Source organism: Anabrus simplex, chromosome 3 (genome assembly GCF_040414725.1).
Source record: "Anabrus simplex isolate iqAnaSimp1 chromosome 3, ASM4041472v1, whole genome shotgun sequence".
Taxonomy (NCBI): Eukaryota; Metazoa; Arthropoda; class Insecta; order Orthoptera; family Tettigoniidae; genus Anabrus; species Anabrus simplex.
In genome coordinates this window covers 270,261,061-270,284,945 of record NC_090267.1, presented here as the reverse complement: position 1 = coordinate 270,284,945, position 23,885 = coordinate 270,261,061, and the positions used below count along the sequence as shown (strand labels likewise).

At 37.5% G+C, this 23,885-nt stretch overlaps 1 protein-coding gene across 1 annotated transcript in view; it reads left to right on the top strand.

The window, feature by feature from the left end:
* The window catches only part of Dbp45A (putative ATP-dependent RNA helicase Dbp45A), a 192,499-nt gene that overhangs the window by 25,956 nt on the left and 142,658 nt on the right, over positions 1 to 23,885 (top strand). Inside the window, exons 4-5 of the mRNA XM_068226661.1 lie at positions 10,125 to 10,258; positions 10,336 to 10,441. Of these exons, the coding sequence (XP_068082762.1) occupies positions 10,125 to 10,258; positions 10,336 to 10,441 (240 nt within the window). The remainder of the gene's footprint in view (positions 1 to 10,124; positions 10,259 to 10,335; positions 10,442 to 23,885) is intronic.

Sequence of the window (23,885 nt, the reverse complement as noted above, 5' to 3'; positions counted from 1 at the left end):
TAAATTTATTAATTATGCATGCAATAAAAGTGTTATTATAACCATTGAACTTGGCAATAGCATGGATGATATTAAATTCCTTGTTCAGATCTGTTTCAAACGTGGGGATTTTAAATGCGCGGTCCACTAAGCTGTTGTAAGTGGCGCATTTTTGAGTCTGAGGATGCATTGAGTCTTATTTTATCAATGGCAACATTGTTTTATTGTCGTTACTGTGTGGGTGGGTTTTCTAAAAATTCTGTATAAAGAAAAAGACGAGATTCTGGTAATTGTTAAATCTAAAGAATTGATGGAACTATTAATTTCTGATTCTAATGTGAAATTGATATTAGGATCAATGCTATTGAGGTTTATTAGCATCATCGGCACATCGGTAGAGCGTTCACCTAAGATGATATATGTGTCATCCACATATCTGGCCCACATCTGAATATTCCTGAATCTCGGATCATTATCAATTGCTGTGTGTTCCAAGAAATCCAGGTATATTTCATCCAAAATGCCAGAGGCCGGTGGCCCCATAGCCAAACCGTTCTGTTTATAAATTACATTATCAAAGATGAAATAGTTATTGTCAACTAACAATTTTAAAATGGACATAAAATCAGATATTTCTAGTTCACTTAAAAGAGCGTTGGAGTTTAAATTCTTCTTGATAATAGAAAAAAGCTCCCCAATTTTTATACTTGGATACATATTAACTATGTCGAATGAGTGTAAAGTGTGGTAAGGTTGGAGTTTGAAACTGTCTAGTTTCTTAATCAACTCAAGTGTGTTCTTAATGGATTTGTTCGAAAGGAAAGTATAATGTTTTTTAAGGAATTGTTGTATAAAATGGGACAGCTTATATAAGGGACTTGGTCTATAATTTACTATGGGGCATTTGGAGACACCAGTCTTATGGATTTTTGGCAGTGCCTTCGCGGTCAGTAAGTCTGGATTCATGTTGATATGTTTTTGTTTTTGTCTTTCAATTAAAAGGAAAGATGTGTTTTTCAGTGTTTGTTTTAGTTGTCGCTGAATAAATTGGGTAGGGTCTTTGTTGACCATCTGTAAAAACATTTTTAGCTTTTGCAATATACTCAGATCTTTCCATTATGATGGTAGTGTTCCTCTTGTCAGCTTTGGTAATGATCAATTGGTTATCCTTAATCTTCTCTTTTAATTTGATGATAATTTTTCTTTCTGTGAAATGTACATTGGTTTTCTTAGGTTCGGGAGAAATTAAAATCTTGTTTAATTGTCTTTTGGCATCCAGCCTTAGTTTAGCCTGTAAATCCTGTCGCATTTTGTTAATGGCGCGACCTCTGTTTCAATGATGAGTTTAGAAGCGATATTAGGTACATTAGAATTAGACCAATTGTGTTTCGGGCCTTGGAAAGAATTGAGATTTCATCAGCATCTTGTATTGTATTGGATAAATTGATGAGCGGCTGATGAAAATGTGCGATTGGGTTGTCAGAAGTACCAGAGTCTTTAACTTTTATTGAGAGAGCATAATGTGGTTTTGATTTTTTCATGAGCCAATCGAACTTGTTCTCCAAGATAAACTGCTTTTGGGATAGCGCATTGACAAGTCTGCAATAAACTTTGTCCTGAAAGATGTTCCATTGAGCATTAGTAAGTTAATGAGTGACCTTGAGGTGAGCCTCGTATAAACAGTTATTTAAAAAGGACTTTTTCTTATGAAGAAATTTCAATTCATTCTGAAGGCAAAGGTTAATAGTTTTTTGTGTTGAACTTTTTGTTGATGGAAAAGAACATGATGTTTATTTTTAATACCCTTTAAAATTTTGAGGTCAAATTATGTGTGATACACTTCTTGATAAAGGCTATATCTTTGCCCAGTTTCCCTATTTTGATTCTTAATTTCATATAATAGTGAGCTTTAGATTTTGCCTGGTAGGCTATTTCATTTGAAGTTAAGAATTTCATCTTTGGTCCGTATTAAATGGAGATTACAAAACAATGAAGTAGATTGTACAAGAACCACCTTTTCAATACAAGATGTGTTGTTGGTTAACATTATAACCTCATTTATTTATGGTACCGGTTTCAACATCCACGGATATTATCATCAGCTAAATAGGGTCATTATACAAAGATACATAGTAAAGTTAAAACACAAACCTTAAACTTGGATATTTAGCATTAATATGCTTTGTATTTTAACTTGTTGTAGACAGTTTTAATTATGAGGGTAAATTTTGTGTATTTTAACTTTACTATGTATCTTTGTCTAATGACCCTATTTGGCTGATGATGACATCCATGGATGATGAAACCGGTACCATAAATAAATGAGGTTGTAATCTAACAACACATCTTGTATTGAAAAGGTGGATCTTGTACAATCTACTTCATTGTTTTGTAATCTCTATTCAATACGGACCAAACATTAAATTCTTGACCTTAAATGTCAATAATGTGATAATTCTTGTAAGGCCAAGTCATACATTATTTAGAGCACAATATAGGAATTTCAGTGAAGTGATAAAAATGGTGTATTGCTGTGCTCAGAGATGTAGTTCAGACACTGCAAAGAAAGAAGAATATGTGACATTCCATCTGTTTTCTACTGATCCAAGTTTAGTAGAGAAGTGAAAAATTTCCGTTTCGAAGCAAGGTGAAAAACTAGGTTCTTTATGGTCACTCACAAGTGCATCAAAAGTGTGTAGCAAGCATATCCTGGAAGCTGATTTTAGTGTTAGTACCACAAAGAAGAGACTTCTTCCAGATAAAGCACCATCCGTATTTAGTGATTACCCAACTTATAAACAAAAATGTAGCAAACGCAGAAGTTATCCTACCCCTAGATTAGTCTCATGTAAAATCAGAAACATTTCAGGCAATGGCAGCATCACCTACGAAGAAACTCCTCAATCATCTATGAAAGAAGTAGGAATTCAAGTATATATTCCACCTCCAAAAGCATCCCGAAGAGCTACATGCAATAGAAACAGACGGAACATTATTTTGTTAAAGGAAGTCAATTTATAGATATAAGAAAATCATTTGTAACCTAAGACAGAAACTGGAAGAATTGAATTCTGAGAAGAAGGTGAAAATGACAAACTTACAGAAGAAAGTACAGTAAATGAAATTGAAAAAAATGCCATTAATGGTTTTAAAATCACTGTTTCTTGCAGAGCAGCTAGAAGCATACGGAAAAAACATTAAATTTGGTGAGACTACTTTGAAAATATCTATTTTGTGGCACAGAAAAGCACCTAATGGTTACGATTTCATTAGATCAATGGGTTGTCTAAAACTTCCTCACAGAAAGACATTAAAAAATTTCATTGTATATACTAATGGAGAGATAGGAATAACTTCTCTGATTAAACAACAACTGCACTATGAAGTAAGGAATTTGGAAAAATCCCAAAGAAAAGATTATTTTGATTATAATTGACGAGATGGCCATTGAAGCAAAAGTGTTGTATGATCGTAATATCAGTCACTTCCTTGGCTATTCCGAAGGTCAGCTCGAAGAGACTGGTACCAGCGATAAAGTTGTAAACGGGCTTCTATGTTTCTTGTTCTGAGGACTGTCGACTGCTTTTCACATAACTGTTGCCTTTTGTTTCACGCGCCAATTAACGGGCACCCAACTTCACGCTTTAACGAAGAAAGTTGTCATTGAGGTAGAAGATATTAGATTCCAAGTTCTGAGAATTGTGACGGACAATTGTTCAGTGAACGTTCATATGATGAAAGTGTTTGGTAATGGTAACCTTGGGAGCGAAATTCTGCACCCTGTTGATGAGAATAAGCCGCTTTTTCTCAGTTTTGACTCGAGCCATATCTTAAAAAATTTGCACTCACTATTTCTGAACAAGGACTTCGTCCATGAGGGGAATATAATTTCAAGTAGGCACTTAAATAAGATATATGAAGTACAGAAGGAAAACATTCTGACTCCGGCGCAGGGTCTCGCCAGAAAGGTTCTTTTTCCTTCATATCTGGAGAAAATGAATGTAAGACGTGCAAAATACGTGTTTTCGACACCTGTAATAGTTGCGCTGAAATCGTTACCAGTAGTTGCTCCCGAAATTGTGACAGATCATCAAAGTCTTCATAAGACAATTGAATTTCCGGATGCTGTGAGGAAATGGCATGACATTCATGACGTGTACAACACCAGTCAATCCTTCACCTGTAGAAATACCGACAAAGAAGTATTTACACAAATTGACGACGAGCAATTGACCTGGCTTTTGGAACACTTTTTGCCTTTTATGAAGGAAATTCAAAGACTAAATAAAAGCACTTTTTGCCTTTTATGGAGGAAATTCAAAGACTAAATAAAAGGGAACAGAGGATTGGTCAAGGGACGTATGAAGCTCTGGTAATTACCACTCAGTTTACCGTTTAATGTATCAAATATTTACTCTCAGTAGGATTCCATTATGTTCTAAGTAGAAATCTTAGCAGTGACAACATTGAACTCCTGTTTAGCCACCTGCACAGGAGAGGTGGTTTCAATGATATGTGCGATGCCAGATCTTGCTTTTATGCGATCAAAAGCATGCTGAAAACAGGAATCATAAATCCGTCAGTTACTTCCAACACCGGATATCTAGTTTTCAAGACCTTGGATGTCATAAGGAAAACTGTAATCCAGATGGATGTGGAGTCTGCCAAGTTAACACTTCACCTGGAGGCTTTGCAGGTGTTAGATGAACCCATTGAAGGTATATGTTTTATATTTTCATCAATATATAGTACTGAGAAATTATGCACTTAAGCTATTGTTTTTGTCTCAGCTATTTTGTGATTATAGCCGGCCCCGTGGTGTAGGGGTAGCGTGCCTGCCTCTCGCCCGGTGGCCCTGGGTTCGATTCCTGGCCAGGTCAGGGATTTTTCTCTCGACCTGATGGCTGGTTCGATGTCCACTCAGCCTACGTGATTAGAATTGAGGAGCTATCTGATGGTAAGATGGCGGCCCCGGTCTTAAAAGCCCAGAATAACGGCCGAGAGGATGCATCGTGCTGATCACACGACCCCTCGTAATCTTCGGGCTGAGCAGCGATTGCTGGGCAGGCCAAGGCCCTTTAGGGCGTTAAGTGCTGTGGGGTTTGGTTTTTGGATTATGTGATTATATTTCAAATTTGACCCATGGTGAGTGATGGTTTTTTTCTTTATTTTAGAGGTTCCTGTCATTTTGGAACTGTCTTCTTTAGCAATGGTTGCCAGCTTTTTAGTAGGAATTGCTGAGGAAAACACAAAATGTGACTTTTGTTTGGAACTACTCTCTTCACAAGTAACAGACAGTCCACTGATGTATTTAATTAAAGCACAAGATCAATGTGGACTATGTTACCTGCCTAGGGAATTAGTTATGTTTTTGAGAATTGTTTTGAAATTCACACAGAAATGCACAAAGTATTTTGGACACGCAAACCTTGTTAAAAAGCTCAACTGTCTGATTGTGCCTAAATTTATTGAAGTCTTTAAGTGTCATAGCTTTGAGCAAGAAAAACTGTGATGTTATTGTGTCAACATTTTTGAAACCTATATTAGATAATCAGGCATTGAAAGTTACTAATAAAAATTACATCTGCACAAACTTTATAAGAACAGCAAAGTCTTGAAAATGTAAACGCTAGAGCTGGGTCGGTTCTTCAAAATCTTTAGACTGACGGGTACATAATATATTAAGTATTGTGTGATTTAAAAACATTCATTTTTTTGTAAGTTTACCCCTTCTTTACAGTATTTTCACAAGTTTATCTGCTGAATACCAACATTGTTTTTTCCCAATTAGGTGCATTGTGTTGGTCAACCCATAAACCTGACATCTAGCAGCGTATTTTGAAACACACCACGACCCCATCATCTGGTCAGCATTTCCAGGCCTTTTATATTTCATAGGCAACGGTTTAGCCATATTTGAGTAATGTGTAGGAAGACAAACAGCTGACTAGCGTTCGGCACGTGCACTGACGAATTTCATTGGATGCGACAAGCAAAGAGTTCCATGAAAGATACTTCTGTCTCCATTTTCAAACCAATGTTGAAACTTTAAACGATGTCTAGTTAAGCACCAGCTGAACGTTGTTTATGCAATGGAAGATCGTGCTTGATTTAGACGTCTAAGGCTTAAAACTAGTCATCACTTCTGCAATCGGCCCATTATTTCTCCGTTTCAATATAGCAGGTGTATATACAGGGTGTATCGGAACTATACTGACAAAAAAATCAGGGATGCTCTTCGTATTAGGTTAAGAACGATAGTGCAGTCGGATTGGTAGATAATATTTTTAAATGAGGTTACTTAGTTACTTCTGGGTGCACAATTCAAATTGATGAACTCAATCGTATTTGGTATGCCAGAGCACAAGCCTCAGGGAAGAGAAGGGTAAGTGGGGTGTATGACGGAGACGGAAATAATGCTCTGAGTATATGTACAAGTTTCCTCGTTCTACTCACACAGGATTTATGTAAAAAAAAACTCACCTAACAAGTTAAAAAATTCCACCTTTCCACCACTTTAACAATCAAAGATTATGTCCTTTTAATGTAAGAATAATCAAAAGATTATAAAGTGATGGTAAGGTAGAATTTTTTAACTTGTTGAGTGTTTTACATACTAAAATTCCACCACGGACCAATATGAAGTTTATAACATGTAATAATCACACAGGATTGTCATTGTCTCTTACAGGCAATATCCACAGTTCGTTTATTAAACAGCACAGTACAAGAACACACTGTAATTAAGACATACTTGTCAGTTGAGGAATGCACCAAATCGTTTCTCCTCTCATCTGTTGGTTGCACTAACGTTCTTTATTGTTTAACATGCTCGAAGATGCAATGCTGCCGCCCCACGATTATGTATTCCTTCACTCACAACGTTGTAAATGGAGTGAAGTACTGAATGAAGGAAATAATACACCCAGTTCACAACGGTGTAGTGACCTTTGACTCTGATCAGGATGTGTGGTGTGTCACGAAAAACCTGGAAAGCTGCCTGTACTCTTGGTACAAGTTCATCTTCTCTTTATACGGGGTTCATATAGTAGCCAATTTGTGCAGAACAAACTGTACACTGCCCACTGGGGCTGGGAAGCGACTAAGTGAAATGAACAAAAATCCCCTCTCTTTGCTCTTCTAATGGACAGCAACAAACATTGGCTGGCTCTGTGGCATAGCAAATACGGAAAGTTCATCACTTTGAATCATGCGCCCGGAAGTAACAAAGTAACCTCATTTTCTCAAAAAAGAAAAATTTTCTCTGCCTATCTGATTGCACCGTCATTCTTAACATACCACAAAGAGCATCCCTGATCTTTTTGTCGATATAGTTCGGATACACCCTGTAGATAGATAGGCAAGTATAGAAATTATGATTAAATTTCATTTATTTGGTTCTCTCTATCATTATTTTGTCATATATACTTTTGTACATTTCTGCATTTTTTAACAGCTATTTTTTCAAGAGTTGATTTTAATAATTGTATGCCTCCATCTTTCTATTTCACTGCATATTATTCATCACCACTGGTGGTCTGCCTATCGGCAGGTCTTCGCGTGAATTCTTCACGCTGTTCTGTCTTTAGCCATTCTCTTTGTCTTCCAATAGCATACCTGCCAACTTTCCCGATTTAGGCAGGAGACTCCCGATTTTCAACAGTTTTTCCCGCCTCCCGATTATTCTATTATTTCTCCCGATTTTAGCTTATTTTTTGGTGAACTTCAGACATTTGTTTTCAAATCCCGCTGTTTCAGCTTTTTTTTACGCCAGTGGCCGGAAGTCCTTCACTCATTGGCCGCTTTCAAACGAAATATCGACGTTTATTAATGCGCGAATGTGCGATGTTTATTGAAACCTGTATATCGCGACGCGTATATCGATTGTCAATCTCTCGTTCTCGCGTGCTATTTTCGTGTTCGTTCACATCAGTCTAGACGATTCTAGAGACTAGTCGTTATATACGGAGTCTTTTTTAGTAATTTAGTGACAGAATTTCAATGATAACGACTAGTGACTTTTCTAGAGATTTTAGGAGCCATTTGGAGAAAATTCTGACTAATTTTATCTCAATATAAATAGAGAGTTTTGTCTGCACATTGCTCAGAATTAAAAAAGAATATCTCCGTACCAGCCGTGACCGCAGTAACAAGGGGAAATGCAAGTTTTAATTTTCCGTAATTTCTGTCTGTATGCATATATGTATGTACGTACGTACATATGTACGCCCATCACGAGAAAACGGCCGAAGGGAATTTAATGAAAATCGGTATATAAAGTCGGGGAATAGGTTGCTACAATCTAGGCCATAAATAATTTTATTCACGCCAAGTGAAACGGTAGTTGAGGGGAAGGCCTAAGATGTAATTCTCAAATATTTATATTTTTTTATTGGCCCTGTTGATAAATACTATATAACTAAAGTTATATATTATTAAATTTCGTATCGTTTATGTCTTATACATTTTTACCGTACCGGCTATGATAAGAGAGATTAATGAATTTGAATTTATGTTGCTAAGCCCATGTAAGCGCCGAGGTACGAGAAAATGGGAGAACAGAATTTAATGAAAATGGGTATGTTATGTCGGGGAATAAGGAACTACAGTCTATGCTATACATAATTTTATTCACCCTGTTCGAAATGGTAGTTAGGGGAAGGTGCCAGAAATTTAATTTTTTATTACCTATCTTAGTCTATTGAAAATTACTACGTAACTAAGTAATAGAGAATACAATTTCCGATTATTTATGTCTTATTCAGTTTTAGTGTACTGACTAAAATGAAATTAAATTGTGAAGATGATTATATGAATGAGAAAAAAGTCATGAAGGAATGATCGCTGGAATAACACAAGAGGAAGTCATGAAAGAAAGGAGGACTCGCTTTACATTATATGCTCTAATATCACAGAGTCAGAAGAAAACTAAATGTGAAGGCCTGCAGTATAGAAAGCTCATAAAATTGATCAACAATAACATTACATTGGCCATTGTTTGATGTAATGTGCTTTGTGTATTCTTCTGCCATTTATCTCTGATGGATGGGATTACTGCTGCGTACTGTTATTGAGTATAACAGCCTGCCTGAATATTGGCGGAAAGTAACAGGGAAGTTAGATGTCGCTCTTCTTTAGCATGCTATTCCTCTGGTTCATAAATTTTCTGATACTACTGGTACGTAACACACTGGATCAGCATAGTATTCCAGCTATTCAATCCCTACTCTGGGGTGGTGATTGGAATGAGCAGTGTGCACACTTAAAGTGTGCACACTTAAAGGAGTGTTCACGGCTGTCTGCGTCCTGGTCATTCTAGCTCTGGAACTTTGAACTGTTAGATCGACACCGTGTTTTTTTGGTTAAAAGTAAGAAAATGTGCTGTTTTTCATTTTTTCGAATATTTCATATGACAGCGTTGCTTTTAATCGCAACATTCGTACTGACGTCATTGTAATGACCTATGTTGACACTTCAGTTGGGAAAACTGTAAGGACAATCTTTCTGAGAATTCCGTAGCAAAGCACGAGTACATCAGCTAGTTATTTGATACAGATAGTATTGCGCTTCGCATAATCGCACGGAAGCTTGATGCAATACTATATTAATCTATGCATTTGCTAAGTAATGGCATCTAAGTGCATGACTGATTCACACGTGTGGAGCATGAATTCATGCTATTTTGGGAAATATTATCAGAGACCGATCATCTCACTCACATACTTCCTGTGAGGGAATAGAGATGTGTAATTTTTAGCATTGTAGCTTCGTATGGCAACAGTCGGGCTTTGAGACAATAAGTGTTATAAATATATCATAGTGCTGTACTGTGCTAGACGTAGAATAAGCAGTTTTGACCAATAATGTATCTCCTGATTTCTCCTGATTTTTCCTGATTTTCATATCAAAATCTCCTGATTTTTGGTTTTGTAAAGTTGGCAGGTATGCAATAGCTTCTATTAAATAATTTATTGAAGCTATTCTCACAATCTTTTGTCTTATTTAATTGACTTTGTCCTATTTGTAATTTTGCTGCAGTATTATTATTGTTAATATTATTATTATTATTATTATTATTATTATTATTATTATTATTATTATTATTATTATTATTATTATTATTATTATTATTATTATTATTACAGATTGCTGATCAGTTTGCTGTCATTGGTAAAACAATTCATTTACGGCACTGTGTAATTGTGGGAGGAATGGACATGATGATCCAAGGGCAGGAACTTGCTCGAAAACCCCACATAGTTGTAGCAACACCAGGAAGGTAATCATATGCTATTATCCTCTTTCACCTTAAAATTTTTATCTTCGCTGAACACATTTTCTTAAATTCATTTTCAGGTTAGCTGATCATTTGGAAAGCTGTGATACTTTTACTCTCAAGAAAATTAAATTTCTTGTTCTGGATGAGGCTGATAGGTTGTTGGGTGGCCATTTTGATCAGCAGGTGAGCTAAAGGGTTTTGTCTTTGTATGCATGCAGATTTGAGATAAACTTCATTTTCTTATGTTGCAGTGTTGGTTTTGTACTGTGCTTATTTTACTGCACAATTCCTCGAATGTGTCATGTTTATTTTCAAGACTGTTTGGAATTCTCTGACTATTTACACTCTATCCTGTGTCAGCAGCTTTAGCCTGTAGGATATTACAAAGATTGCCTATGATTGGAAAAATGCCAGCAAACACCTCTAACTCTTTGCAGTCTCAACTTATTTTAACTGGTAGCATTAGTCTAGTCCAAGCAAATTTTGAAGAAATCCTGGCCTATGATCAGGAGTGAAATCTGTATGAAATTAAAACAAAATAAAATAAAGGTTATCCTAAGCAAATTTAGCTGTATCCGAGAATCATGTTTAACCAGTTCACAACTTGAAATTTTTCACTGTGTGGTACCGTTTGAAACAGTTCCCCACGTAAGTCCCGATTTATGTTCACTAGTTTCACAAATGTAGGTTGTCTCACATCTTTCCCCTGGAATATTTTGCTTGGAGCACACAATACAGTCTTTGTGCTGTCCTTCTGGGTCTGGAATGATGATATGCAACTTTCCATCCAGTCTTTGCTCTTCATCTGAAGTAGAATGACACCCCCTCTTGAGTTACCACCTTCTTTATGGAAATCTCCAACAAGTTCCTTGACCAGCTATCTCTTAAAATTTACATGTTTTATGGGCGTAGTGTGATTTACTTTGACATTCTGGGCATAAAGTATGTAGGCATTTATAATTGAAACCTCCATACCCCAGAAAAATGATTTTCTCCACCTTTTGAGTGATAAAATGAAATGGCGTATGGCTTTTGGTGCTGGGAGATCCCAGGACGGGTTCGACTCATCAGGTGCAGGTCTTTTAATTTGACTCCCATAGGCGACCTGTGTGTCGTGATGAGGATGAAATGATGATGAAGACAACACATACACCCAGCCCCCGTGCCAGGGAAATTAACCAATGATGGTTAAAATTCCCAATCCTGCTGAGAATTGAACCCGGGACCCCTGTGACCAAAGGCCAGCACGCTAACCATTTAGCCATTTGAGTGATAAGGTGTGGGAACATAAGGAGTCGGTTCATTATCTCTTTATAGATTTCTTCAAGGCATATGATTCAATCCATAGAGAAGGGCTATGGAACATCATGATGGAATTTGGCTTTCCCATAAAATTAATTAACATGTGCAAACTGTGTATGGATGGTAATGTTAGCTGTGCTTCGCTCAAGGGCAGAAATCAAGTTCCTTCCAGAATAAAACTGGTCTGGGACAAGGGGATGCACTATCTTCTCTTCTATTCAATGTTGAACTGGAGAAGATTATCAGGAAATTAGCTCTTGTACCTGTTGGCATCATATTGGGGAGACAACATAAAGTCCTCGCGTATGCGGATGATATTGGCTGCAATGAATTACAAATTACGCAGTTATTTGTGGAACAAGAGGAAATGGCAGCAAAAATTGGCTTACAGGTAAATGATAAAAAGACACGTTACATGGTTGTACAGGGACTGAATCATGAGGAGGTTGAAAGATTGCCTTTGAAGATTGGGAAATATATATTTAAAAGAGTGGAGTTTCAATTCTTTGGTGTATTAATCGATGAGCAAAACCAAAGGCAACAGAAACACCACGCTAGAATGAAGAATGCAAATAAGGCATTTTACTCTATGAGCCGTATATTAGGCTCCAAGTTTTTAACAAGGAATGCAAAAATGATTATCTACAATACAATCATTCGACCAGTACTTCTGTATGGTTCGGAGACATGGAGTATAACCAAGAAAGAGCAGCAGCAGTTGCAAGACTTTGAGAATAAAGTTTATAGAAAAATATTTGGCCCATGGTTTGATCCTATCTCTCAAAGCTGGCAGACAAGATCTAATTATGAGTTTTACACCCTCTCTCAACAACACACTATAATGGGTGTGATAGAATCCAATACACTGCGCTGGGCTGGACATGTACTGAGGATGCAGGATAACAGAGCACCAGTAGATCTATACAAGGGATCTCGTAATGGGAAAAGACCTTCAGGAAGACTCCGAAGCATCTGAAGAAGGAGATCAACAAGGTATGCCGGACCCTGCAAATTGATAACTGGGAAGAGCAGGCTCAAGATCAAAAGGGATGGAAGAGGACTGTGAGATCGTCATGGGAACTTCATGTCCCTCAGAAGCCTACGGAATGAGTAGAGTGAGTATTCGAGTGTCTTACAGAGGCAGCAGTATGTTGCATTCAAATGATCAGCTGTATCGACACCACTCATGTAAGTATTGTAATTCACAACTATACTTCATTTATTTACAACATCATCTGCTTGTCCATTCACTTTCCTTCTGATGTTCTCTGATGATGTACTCCATGTACTGAGCATAGTTACAACTCTTTTTTCACACTAAACAAGGATTAGTACATTTTCAGTATTGCAGCATGCTATCTTTTCTCCTTTTTCAGGGTTGGTTTCTTGATAGAAACAGTAACATCTTTTCTATTAGGAAGCAGAGTTCCAGTAAGGTGACATTTCAAAGAAGTTAAGTGGCAAGTGTTGGACTTATGTAGAAACAGTAAATTAACCTTTTCATTGCTGAGATAAATTCTCTTTTGTAAAAGCCCTGTGCTGAATTATTTTTAATTAACTTCAATACATAAAAGTTGGAAATAAGATGGAAAAAAACCAGAGGGTTCTTGCCTGATTGTCATATATTTGACTAAATATGGAAGGTCCTAAACTGATTTTTCTAACACAAAATTAGCTGTATGTTGCACAGGAAATTCAAGGTTGTCCAACATAAAAGGCCAACAATTGAACAAAATCAAACTAATAATTAAAAATAACAGTAAAAAGCTCAACTTAAATGTTTCAGTGGCTACAGGTGGTCCTAGCTGTCCACTTCTAAGCACCGATATATAACTAAACTGAAGACAATAACTTCAGGGGTGTCTGAAATGAGTAAAAATGTATCTAAATTTTACGGTAAAATATTATTCAAGATAAAACACTGAGAATGCATTAAAAATTCCTATACATCTTTGTTTGATATCAAAATAAAAAATGGTCCAGACCAGTTAATCAAGGGTTGTACAAAACTGGTAATTCCAAAACTGTGGGTAGCCTACATTTTTTCAAATCGCATGTCTTCTTTGGAAGTGTTCATTCGCACGAATCAAGTTTATGTCCTTCAGTACCTTACTAGGGTATGGTAGTTTCTGAAGCAGGGGTGTACACAGAGTCCAACGTCGCATTTTTCACACATATATCTACTTTCTTTCCTCTTTTTCTCATCAAGCGTGGTGTTTGAACACACATGGCAGTACCTGGCAGGAAATCTCTTCTTTGGGGTGAGTGGTACAGGGGAAGGAAAATATCCCTCTGTCAGTCTAAGCGGTTTGTCCCCGGCTGGTTGGACAACTTCTGTACTTTCATTGTAATGGGTGTCATCACTATCATCATTATTCTCGAAATCACTAAAATCGGAATATTCATCTTCCGATTCTAATGTGTATAGCACTCTTACAACCTCGGATTCGGTAAGATCGCGCGCTTTACTGGCGGTCGACATACTGTATCTTACTCATCCCTGCCGTGGGCCTCACTGCTAGCTTGCACGCTGGGCATACCGCAGAGCAGCTCGTAAAGCAGATTGTCGTATTTATCTCAATAACTCATGAATGAATCAACAAATTGTCATTTCATAAGCTCCTATCTACTGCAGAGAGATGCGTGTACCTGCCCACGGAGTTTGAATGATTTCTTATGTCAACATTGGGAGCATTGGGTTGATAAAGTCAGAAGAATGTCACGCTCGCAATATTACGGGCGCAGCAGAGCACCGGTCACTCTACGCGCTTGCAATATTGCGAGCGAAGCAATGTAAAAGTTAAGGTTTTCAAAGGTCCACCTATTCAATACAATAACATTTTATTGTGATTCAATCACATGTCATAAGGGTACTAGTTTCGGCGTCTGTAATATGCCATCATCAGCCCTAGATTCAAAATGAACAATTACATACACATACCTAAAACACATTTTAACACATTATAAAACACGTTACTAGCATCTATAATGATACATGTGTTGAGTTAAAACTATGGTACAATTGAAATGCTGCGGTATAAAATTCTTAAAATTCTGGCAATTCCATTGTAAAGTTTCATGTGATGTTGTATAGTCCAGCTGTGTATGTCCGGGTTAAGTGAAATCTATGCTATTTCTATGCTGTCTATATGAGTTGGTGCTTATTTACTTGAATTAGGTGGTTCCAGGGTAGTTTAATTAGTTATATGAAGATAAAAACAGATTAAAAGATTTAAGAACTACAAAGCGCCAGGAAATCAGACCTTTGCGATAATCTGGAAATACGCAGGAACATCAGAAAAAGTTGCCCTCTATCACCAACTTATCTCTATCTGGATTAAAGAAGTACTACCAGAACACTGGACAACAGCTCTCATTCACCCACTGCACAAAAAAGGAGACAAAACTGACCGTAATAACTACAGGGTAATCTCGCTCCTAGACATAACATACAAAATATTTTCAATAATCATCCTTAATAGGATAAGTTTACAACTTGAGAAAGAACTAGCAGAATATCAATGAGGTTTCAGACCCTGGAGGAGCTGTCCTGATCAGATCATGAGTCTTAAGTTGATAATGGACTATAACAGGAGAAGAAATAGAGATATGCTGGTAACAGTTGTAGATTTCAAGAAAGATTATGATTGCATTCATAGAGAATCTCTGTTTAAAATTTTAAGACACCTTGGACTACACCCCAGATTAGTAAACATGATAAAATTGACTCCCACTAACACCAAATCAAAAGTGAAGTTTAGGGGTGAAACATCAGAGACATTTGAAATTAAAACTGGACTTCGGCAGGGAGACGGGCTCTCACCACTATTATTTAATTGTGCTCTAGAAATGGTAGTGAGGGAATGGTTTAGGAAATGTCCCCCCAAAATAAAGATTGGCCAAAAAATCAAAACAAATTGCCTGGGTTTCGCTGATGATTTAGCATTACTAGCAGTGGACATAAAATAGGCAAAAACCCAGATATCAGAACCTCAAAACATTGCAAAAAAAAAATTGGCCTCAAAATATCATTTGATGAAACAGAAATTATCAATCACTACTCATCTGCATTTAGGGCAGTCCTCCAGGTGGCAGATTCCCTATCTGTTGTTTTCCTAGCCTTTTATTAAATTATTGCAAAGAAATTGGAAATTTATTGAACATCTCCCTTGGTAAGTTATGCCCCAAAAACCAACACAACTAAAAGAAGTTACCATAAATGGTAATAAAATCAAAACAATAACTCAATTTAAATATCTTGGAGAAGTAATAACACATAACCTAAATGAAAAAAATCTCAATCCAGACAAGAACAAATAGATTAGCTAAAGCACAAAAATTAACATGGAATATGTACAGAAGAATTGTCTCTCAATAAATGCAAAAATAAAACACAACAACACAGTTATAAAACCGGAAGCTACATATGCATCAGAAACACTTTTTCATCTGAATAAACAATTCAAAGACTGACAGTCTTCAGAAAATTGAAAGGATGATTGGAAGAACCTGCATCAACAAAAAATATCAGAAGAATGGACAATGGCGGTTAATACCTTACAAAGTCGTGTACAAAGAGCTAGAACCCATTACAGATACTATGCGTAAGAGGAGACTGGGATTCGTTGGACATATCATGAGAATGCAGGATTCAAGACTTCTGAAACAACTAGTGCAACACAATCTCGTCTCAAAAAATACCACAACAGGATGTAAATGATTCAGAGAAGTAAGAGAGGATCTGAAGGAAATGGGCCTTACAACAGAAGACACCAAAAAATAAGATAAAATTGAATACAAAACTCAAGAATACAAACCTCCACTTAACCCTTGGACAAAACAAACCAACAACATGCATATTTTCAACCGAGGAAAGGGCACAAAGATCGATGCGTCTGAAGAAGTACTGCGAGGACCGCAAAGCCCGAACAATCCCTTCAAAGAGACCTGAACGACGGACTGACTAAAGTGATCCTATGTGGTCATAAAAGAAGAAGTAGAAGATCGTAGTATGACTTGAGATTGAAATTCCCACTTCAATTTGAAACTTGAAGAAGAAATTAGGAAGCAAAATTAGACTGTGGAAGCAGTGTATGGAAATGACTAGAACCATTAAATGTTGACGATTGACTCACCTTGAGCAGCATGTTGAACGTATGTGTTACACAGACAGAGCCGGACAAATGTGTGTTGTAGCTGAGGTGGATAGTGGGAAGAGGTAAGGAAGTGAGAGGAAGGAAGGGGGCAGCGCACCTGCGGGGGAATGGAACTATGGCGGGGCAGAAAGGATGGGGTTGTGGGGGTAATTAACGGGAGTGTGTATTACGGATTACTTGGAAAATCGAACTGTTTTTCGATAGTTTTTTTTTTTTTAAGCCATTTGATTACAAGATCAAAAAGAATGTTGGGTTTCTCATAGATTTCATTTATATTGTAATTGGGGTTGAAGTACTGATTACAATTAATGTAACAACTTTCGATAATATTCATAATCGGTCCCTTATTTGCTGTTTGAAGAATCTCCATATCTTGTTCGATGTCGGTGAATTTATGATTAATGTCATGTATATGTTGGCCCATGGCAAAGAACTTGTGCCTCATCACATTGATGTGTTCTGAATATCTAATCATAAAGTTACGTCCTGTTTGATCCACGTACGACCTGCTGCATTCGTTACATTTGAGTCTGTATATTCCAGATTTGGAGTAAATGTTGGGGGTATTAACTGATGCAGAGTTGTGTAAAATTTCAGAGGTTCTGTCGTTAGTTCTGAATAATTCTTACATTGTGTTTCCGGAAAAGGTTGGTGATTTTGCAGACGTCGTTATTATAAGTAAAAGTGGGTGAAATAGGAGCTTTTGATTTTTCTTTTATAAGAGTAGTCTTAGACCGGCGCCTATATTTGTTGATTATTTGTTCTTATTATTTATTTATTTTTTTTTGCTAGGGGCTTTACGTCGCACTGACACAGATAGGTCTTATGGCGACGATGGGATAGGAAAGGGCTAGGAGTTGGAAGGAAGCGGCCGTGGTCTTAATTAAGGTACAGCCCCAGCATTTGCCTGGTGTGAAAATGGATTATTTGTTCTATAAATGGCATGTTGTACCCATTGAACTTGGCAATTGCCCTTATGGTGTTAAGTTCATTATTAAGGTCTTTCTTTGTCATGGGTATGGCAAAAGCTCGATAGACCATATGCTGCATGTTTGTGCAATAGGGGATGTATGGAATCTTTGTGGATCGTATTAGCAGTTTGTGTATGTTTCATATAAATTTTATAAGATAGGCTAGAGAGATTTCTAATAATAGTTTGATCTAGAAAGTTGATTGTTTTATTTATTTCTGACTCAAGTGTGAATTTAATGTAGGAGTCAATGTTATTCAGGCCTTGGAGAGTGGAGTCCGCATTCTTGATTAATTCATTCATAATGACAAATGTGTCGTCCACATATCTGGCCCATATAGAAATATTTGGAAAGTTGTTGTTAATTTTTGTATATTCCAAGTCATCTAAATAGATCATCATCATCATCATCCTAAACCATCTCCAGTTTCCCGGGTGTGGCATACGAGCCTCCTCCATCTCATCCTGTCCTTGTACCATTCTTCCTCCACCAACTTGTCCCAATCATGACCTCTCAGCATTACATTGCTCTTAACTAAATCTATCCATTTCCTTCGTGGCCTTCCCACGGGTCGTCTTCCTTCTACCTTTCTGTCAAATTCCTTCCTTGCAGTTCTGTTTCCTGGCATCCTCTTCATGTGACCAAACCACTTCAGTCTTGATATCTGAATCGTATTTAGGAGAGAATTGTCTATTCCTACTTCTTCTCTAATTTTCTCATTCCTAATCTTGTCTTTCCTGGTTTTCTGGATCATAGTGCGTAGGAATTTCATTTCAGCTGCCTGAAGTTTGGAATTATCTCTATTGGTCAGTGTTGTGGTTTCGAGACTGTATGTAAGAATTGGTGTATAATAGGACTTGTACAATGTCATTTTTGTTTTCATGGGTATTTGCTCATCCCACAGCAGGTGTCTTACCTGGTGGTAGAATTGTGTTGCCTTATTGATTCGATTGTTCACCTCATGTTTTGCTAGGTTGTCATTTGATATAACGCTACCCAAGTATTTGAAAACTGGAACGCCGTCCAGTTGAGCTTCATTTAACATGACTATTGGTTCTGCTTCTTCCCCATACACTTTCATCACCACCGTCTTGGTCTTGCTGATGTTTAAACCATATTTCTTAAACTCCTCATTCCAGCTTTGTATTCTCTCTCCCAATTCATCTTCTGAGTCACTCCAGATCGCAACATCATCTGCAAATGTGAAGGCTTTGATATCTCCATGTTCTTTCCTTTTAATAGATTTCATTACTACATCCATTACAATAATAAATAGAAGTGGTGACAATGAGCTGCCCTGTTGCACTCCTCTCTTTGTTTCAAACCAGTCTGACAAATCACATCCTACTTGAATACAGCTTCTGTTCCCACTATACAACATTTTCACTTTGTCTATGAGGCTGTCTCGCACTTGAAGTTCTTTCATGCATTGCCAAATTCTTTCCCTTGGTACACTATCGTATGCTTTCTCAGTGTCCAAAAATATTAGGAATAAAGGCTTGTTCTTCTCCCAGTATTTTTCCATTAGCATCCTAATTGCAAATATAAGGTCTGTAGTTGACCTTCCTGGTCTGAAACCATACTGCTCTTCTTCCAAAATTGGTTCAACAATATCTCTGATTCTGGTCTCTATTATTTTTTCCAATATTTTCAGGACATGAGACAGTAGTGTGATACCACGGTAATTAGTACATTTTCTTCGGCTTCCTTTCTTGAACAGAGGTACATTGATGCCCATCTTCCAGTCCTCAGGAATAGTATTTTCCTCCCATATCTTGTTGAGCAGTCTATAGAGCCATTGGATTCCTGGAACTCCCGCTGCTTTCAGCATATCTGCACTTAGTTCATCTACGCCCACTGCCTTTCCTTTCTTCATGCTCTTGAGCGCATTTTCAACCTCAAGCCATGTAATTGGTGGTTCATTTGTGGTTCCTCGACTTGGCTCTCCTCTGTCCGTTGTTATGTTTTCTGTATCTCCATTCAGCAGCTTTTCGAAATAGATCTTGAGTTCTTGTTTAATTTCTCCCTCTTTTTGTGCCAGAGTTCCATCATCACGTTCTATTGCTTTTATGGTCTCTTGATCCCTTCGCTTGTTTTTCACTACTCTGTATAGCAATTTCATATTTCCTCTACTGTCCTCTTCCAGTTTGTCTGCAAACTCATTCCAGTTCTTCTCTTTTTCTTCCCTTACAATGTTCTTTACAGCAAGTTTCTTGTTCCTGTATACTCCTTGAAGTATTTGTATTTCTTGTTCATTTCGTTCTTGTCCCTGTTTTTGTTTCTCCTTGTCCAGTGCCTTCTTTATTTGGTTTCTTTCTTTCACCGCTGTTTTCACTCTATCATTCCACCATGGTGTCTCCTTTTTTCTTTTGATAGAACTTGTAACTCCACATAGGTTTTTGGCTTCTCCCACAAAGGTGTCTTTGAAGGCCTTCCATTCTTCATTAATGCTGGTTACTTCACACTTCGGCAAACTCTGTTGAATCCTTAGTTTGTATTCTTCCTTTATTTGGACTTCTTGCAACTTCCAAGTTTTAATCCTTGGTTTTTTCGTAATAAGTTTCTGCGTTTCATTTGTCTTATGTTTGAAGTCTACTACCAACAATCTGTGGTCACTGTCCATGTTTTCACTAGGGATGACCTTTACATCTGTGATGTACCTGCCACCATCTTTATTTGTGATTACGTAGTCAATCAATGTTCTATACTGGCCATCCCAACTGTACCTTGTTATTCTGTGACTGTCTCTTTTTTTGAAGAATGTATTTTTGATTATAAGATCATTTCTTCTGCACAGATCTAATAGTTGTTCTCCTTCTGGGTTCCTTTGTCCAAATCCATGTGGACCAATGATGTTCTCGTACCCAAGTCTGTCTACCCCAACTTGCGCATTTAGATCTCCAATAATAATAACATTTTCCTCATTAACTGTATCTTCCAGGTCTTGCCGAAATTTCTCTTTGTCTTCCTCACTGCAGCCTGTCTGTGGGGCATACAGTTGTATGATGGTGTACTTAGAGTTCTCCAGTTTCATGGACATTTTATTGATTCTATCACTTTTGCAGATAACTTCAGCTGTAGCATCAGTCCTTTCGTTAATTAAGAATCCAACACCATTTTTCGCTACCTTCTCCTGTCCACTCCAGTATAATTTATAACCTTCACGAAGTGTCTTACTTCCAGTCCCTTTCAATTGGTCTCACTTAATCCCAATATTAATATTTTTCTTATATCCATCATGTCTAGGAGTTCTTCTAACTTTCCAGTTAATGATAGAATGTTCATAGTTCCAATTCGGTATTTGAGTCTCTTTTTTATTTGGGGTTTCCTTTCGGAACATTGTATATCATCAGCCGTACGGTCATCATACTTTACAATTGTCTGAGAGGACGTGTCAGTCCGGTCTATAATATTCTTTCCGAGGCTCTTTTTCTTATTCAAAGCAACTATACTCAATACTCTCCTGCTGACTTGCTAGGCCTAACGCATAAGAGGATTTTCTTTCAGGGTTTACTCCCTTAGCCTTTGAGGATGCCTTCCTCGTCCTACAAGGCAGTAGGTTCCATCTGTACACCCCAGAAGGATGGGTTGCCTCTTCCGCCATCTCCGCCGTACCGAAGTCCATCTTCTCCGCCGTAGATGCCGTTGAGGTCTTCACCCTTAACCCAGGGCAAGGGCCCTCCATATTTATGACCCCTGGAGAGAGGGTGTCCCAGTATTTTAAAACTCCCAGGAATTGGGCTACCTGTTGGTCCGCGGGTTGTATTGGTTATTTCAACCAGCCCTACATACTGTAGGGGCCCCCTATCCGCCACCTGGGGACACGCTCTGTAGGGGTCAGGTTCCCCTGGTTACTTATTGGAAGTTAACCCCACCCACAAGGAGTAAGGTTATTTGCAGAATCATCTAAATAGATACTAGCTAAAATTCCTGAAACAGGTGATCCCATCGCCAGTCCATTCTGTTGATAGATAATTTTATTGAAAACAAAGTAGTTGTTATTAATGACCAGTTTCAGAAGCTGAAATGAAATCTTGCTTTTCTAGTTTACTGGGAGAACTGTATTTAAATTGTTTTCAATGATAGTGGGAGGTTTAGAAGTTGGTATGCTCAGATACATATTTACTATGTCATAGAAATGGAGGGAGTGGTTAGGTTGTAGGTTAAATGACTTTAATTTCTCAATTAGTTTGGTAGTGTTTTTAATGGATTTTTTGGAGAGAAAATGATATTCCCTGATGATAATTTCAATCTCAAGTCCTACTACGATCTTCATTTAACTAATTAAGCTACCTTGGAACCACCTAATTGAAGTGAATAAGCGCCAGCTCATATAGACAGCATAAAAATAGCATAGATTTCACTTAACCTGGACCTACTCAGGCTGGACTATACAACATCACATGAAACTTTACAACGGAATTGCCGGAATATTAAGAATTTTATACCGCAGCATTTCAATTGTACCATAATTTTAACTCATCTCATGTATCATTATAGATGCTAGTAGTGTGTTTTACCGAGCTCGATAGCTGCAGTCGCTTAAGTGCGGACAGTATCCAGTATTCGGGAGATAGTACATTCGAACCCCACTGTCGGCAGCTCTGAAAATGGTTTTCCGTGGTTTCCCATTTTCACACCAGGCAAATGCTGGGGCTGTACCTTAATTAAGGCCACGGCCGCTTCCTTCCCACTCCTAGCCCTTTCCTGTCTCATTGTCGCCATAAGACCTATCTGTGTTGGTGTGATGTAAAGCAACTATCAAAAAAAAAAAAAAAAAAAAAAGTAGTGTGTTTTATAATGTGTTAAAATGTGTTTTAGGTATGTGTATGTAATTGTTCAATTTGCATCTAGGGCTGATGATGGCATATTACAGATGCCGAAACTAGTACCCTCATGACGTGTGATTGAATTACAAAATAGGAGGAAGTAAAAATATATCGGAAAATGGGAAAACGGGTTAAAAAAACGTAAAGTTTCCGGGTAAATCGGAAGGGTTGGCAGGTATATGATATCCTTTCATGTTTTGCGTGGTTTATCAACGCTAAAGTTTATTCTTCGTTTGCTTGCATCAAGCAATATAACCTCCAGTAGGTCAATACTCTTCCCCTAGGATAAATCATTTGTGCTTGTGTCATTTACGCAACCTCATTTTCAAGCGTATTTATTTGTTGCTTTATTTGGCGAGTGTATCGTCCGTCGCCTTCTAGTATCGTGTTTCCCACCCACTACAGCATCGTGTGTGTTTTACAGCTGGGAATTTGGAACGACAATCGTCCTACAAGCGAGAAAGGCTAGCGCGCACTAGCGACTCCGTTAATCGGGATGAAAGATTGAGTTTCTTATTGTGTGGTTCGTGCGCTGTTAACATTGTTTCTGTGCATAGTGTCGTTAGAGTTGTACGCCACGTGTGGTTTTTTTTTGCGGTTCTGTGCTTATCCCCCTGTCGAAGTCGTGTGTTAATAATGTATGAGACATATTAACCTATTTTGTATGTGGTAGTTTTGTGTATTTCAGTGTATTTGTGTTAATTCTTAGTTAATAATTTTAATGAGTTGAATGTATTTCAGAGAGTTGTGTCGGCGAGTTTCTGGTATTTTCTCTTCACATTATGGCCACAAAACAGAACACACGTTATCTCCATGTGTTCAGAGATGCCTATAAAATTGAAACAGTTTTAATATCAGGTACCTTGCATATGGTTTTTAAATACCAAGAATGATTCAATGCAGAAATACAACTCCCAGAATCAAGTAACATACACGCAGGCACTTCATTAATATGAGCGCATACATAAGGTGAAACAGATGATGGTTTAGCAAAAATTCTCAAACATAATTCTTTTATATAATTATTTCCAGTGTAATTTGGTATTAAATTCCTGCTTGTTAACCCTTGTACCTTCTAGTCAGAAAGTATTATTACCAGATTCATTAGTTCTTCTAGTATAGTTTTTCTTAGGACAATTCCTCTTTAGATGGTTGTTCGAGTCACAATTAAAAAATGCTGATTGCTATTGTGTTAAATAGTATGCGAGGTAGAGTGGAAGGTTTTCATAGGGGGTGGTGTATTAAACTGTCTTGAAAAATCAGCGTACTTCACATTTTCAGCTCTTATAGAAATCTCTTGTAATTCCTTAATTGATTTGGTTTGTTGACAAAACATAAATATGATCGGTATGCTGGAGAAATTCCTTCC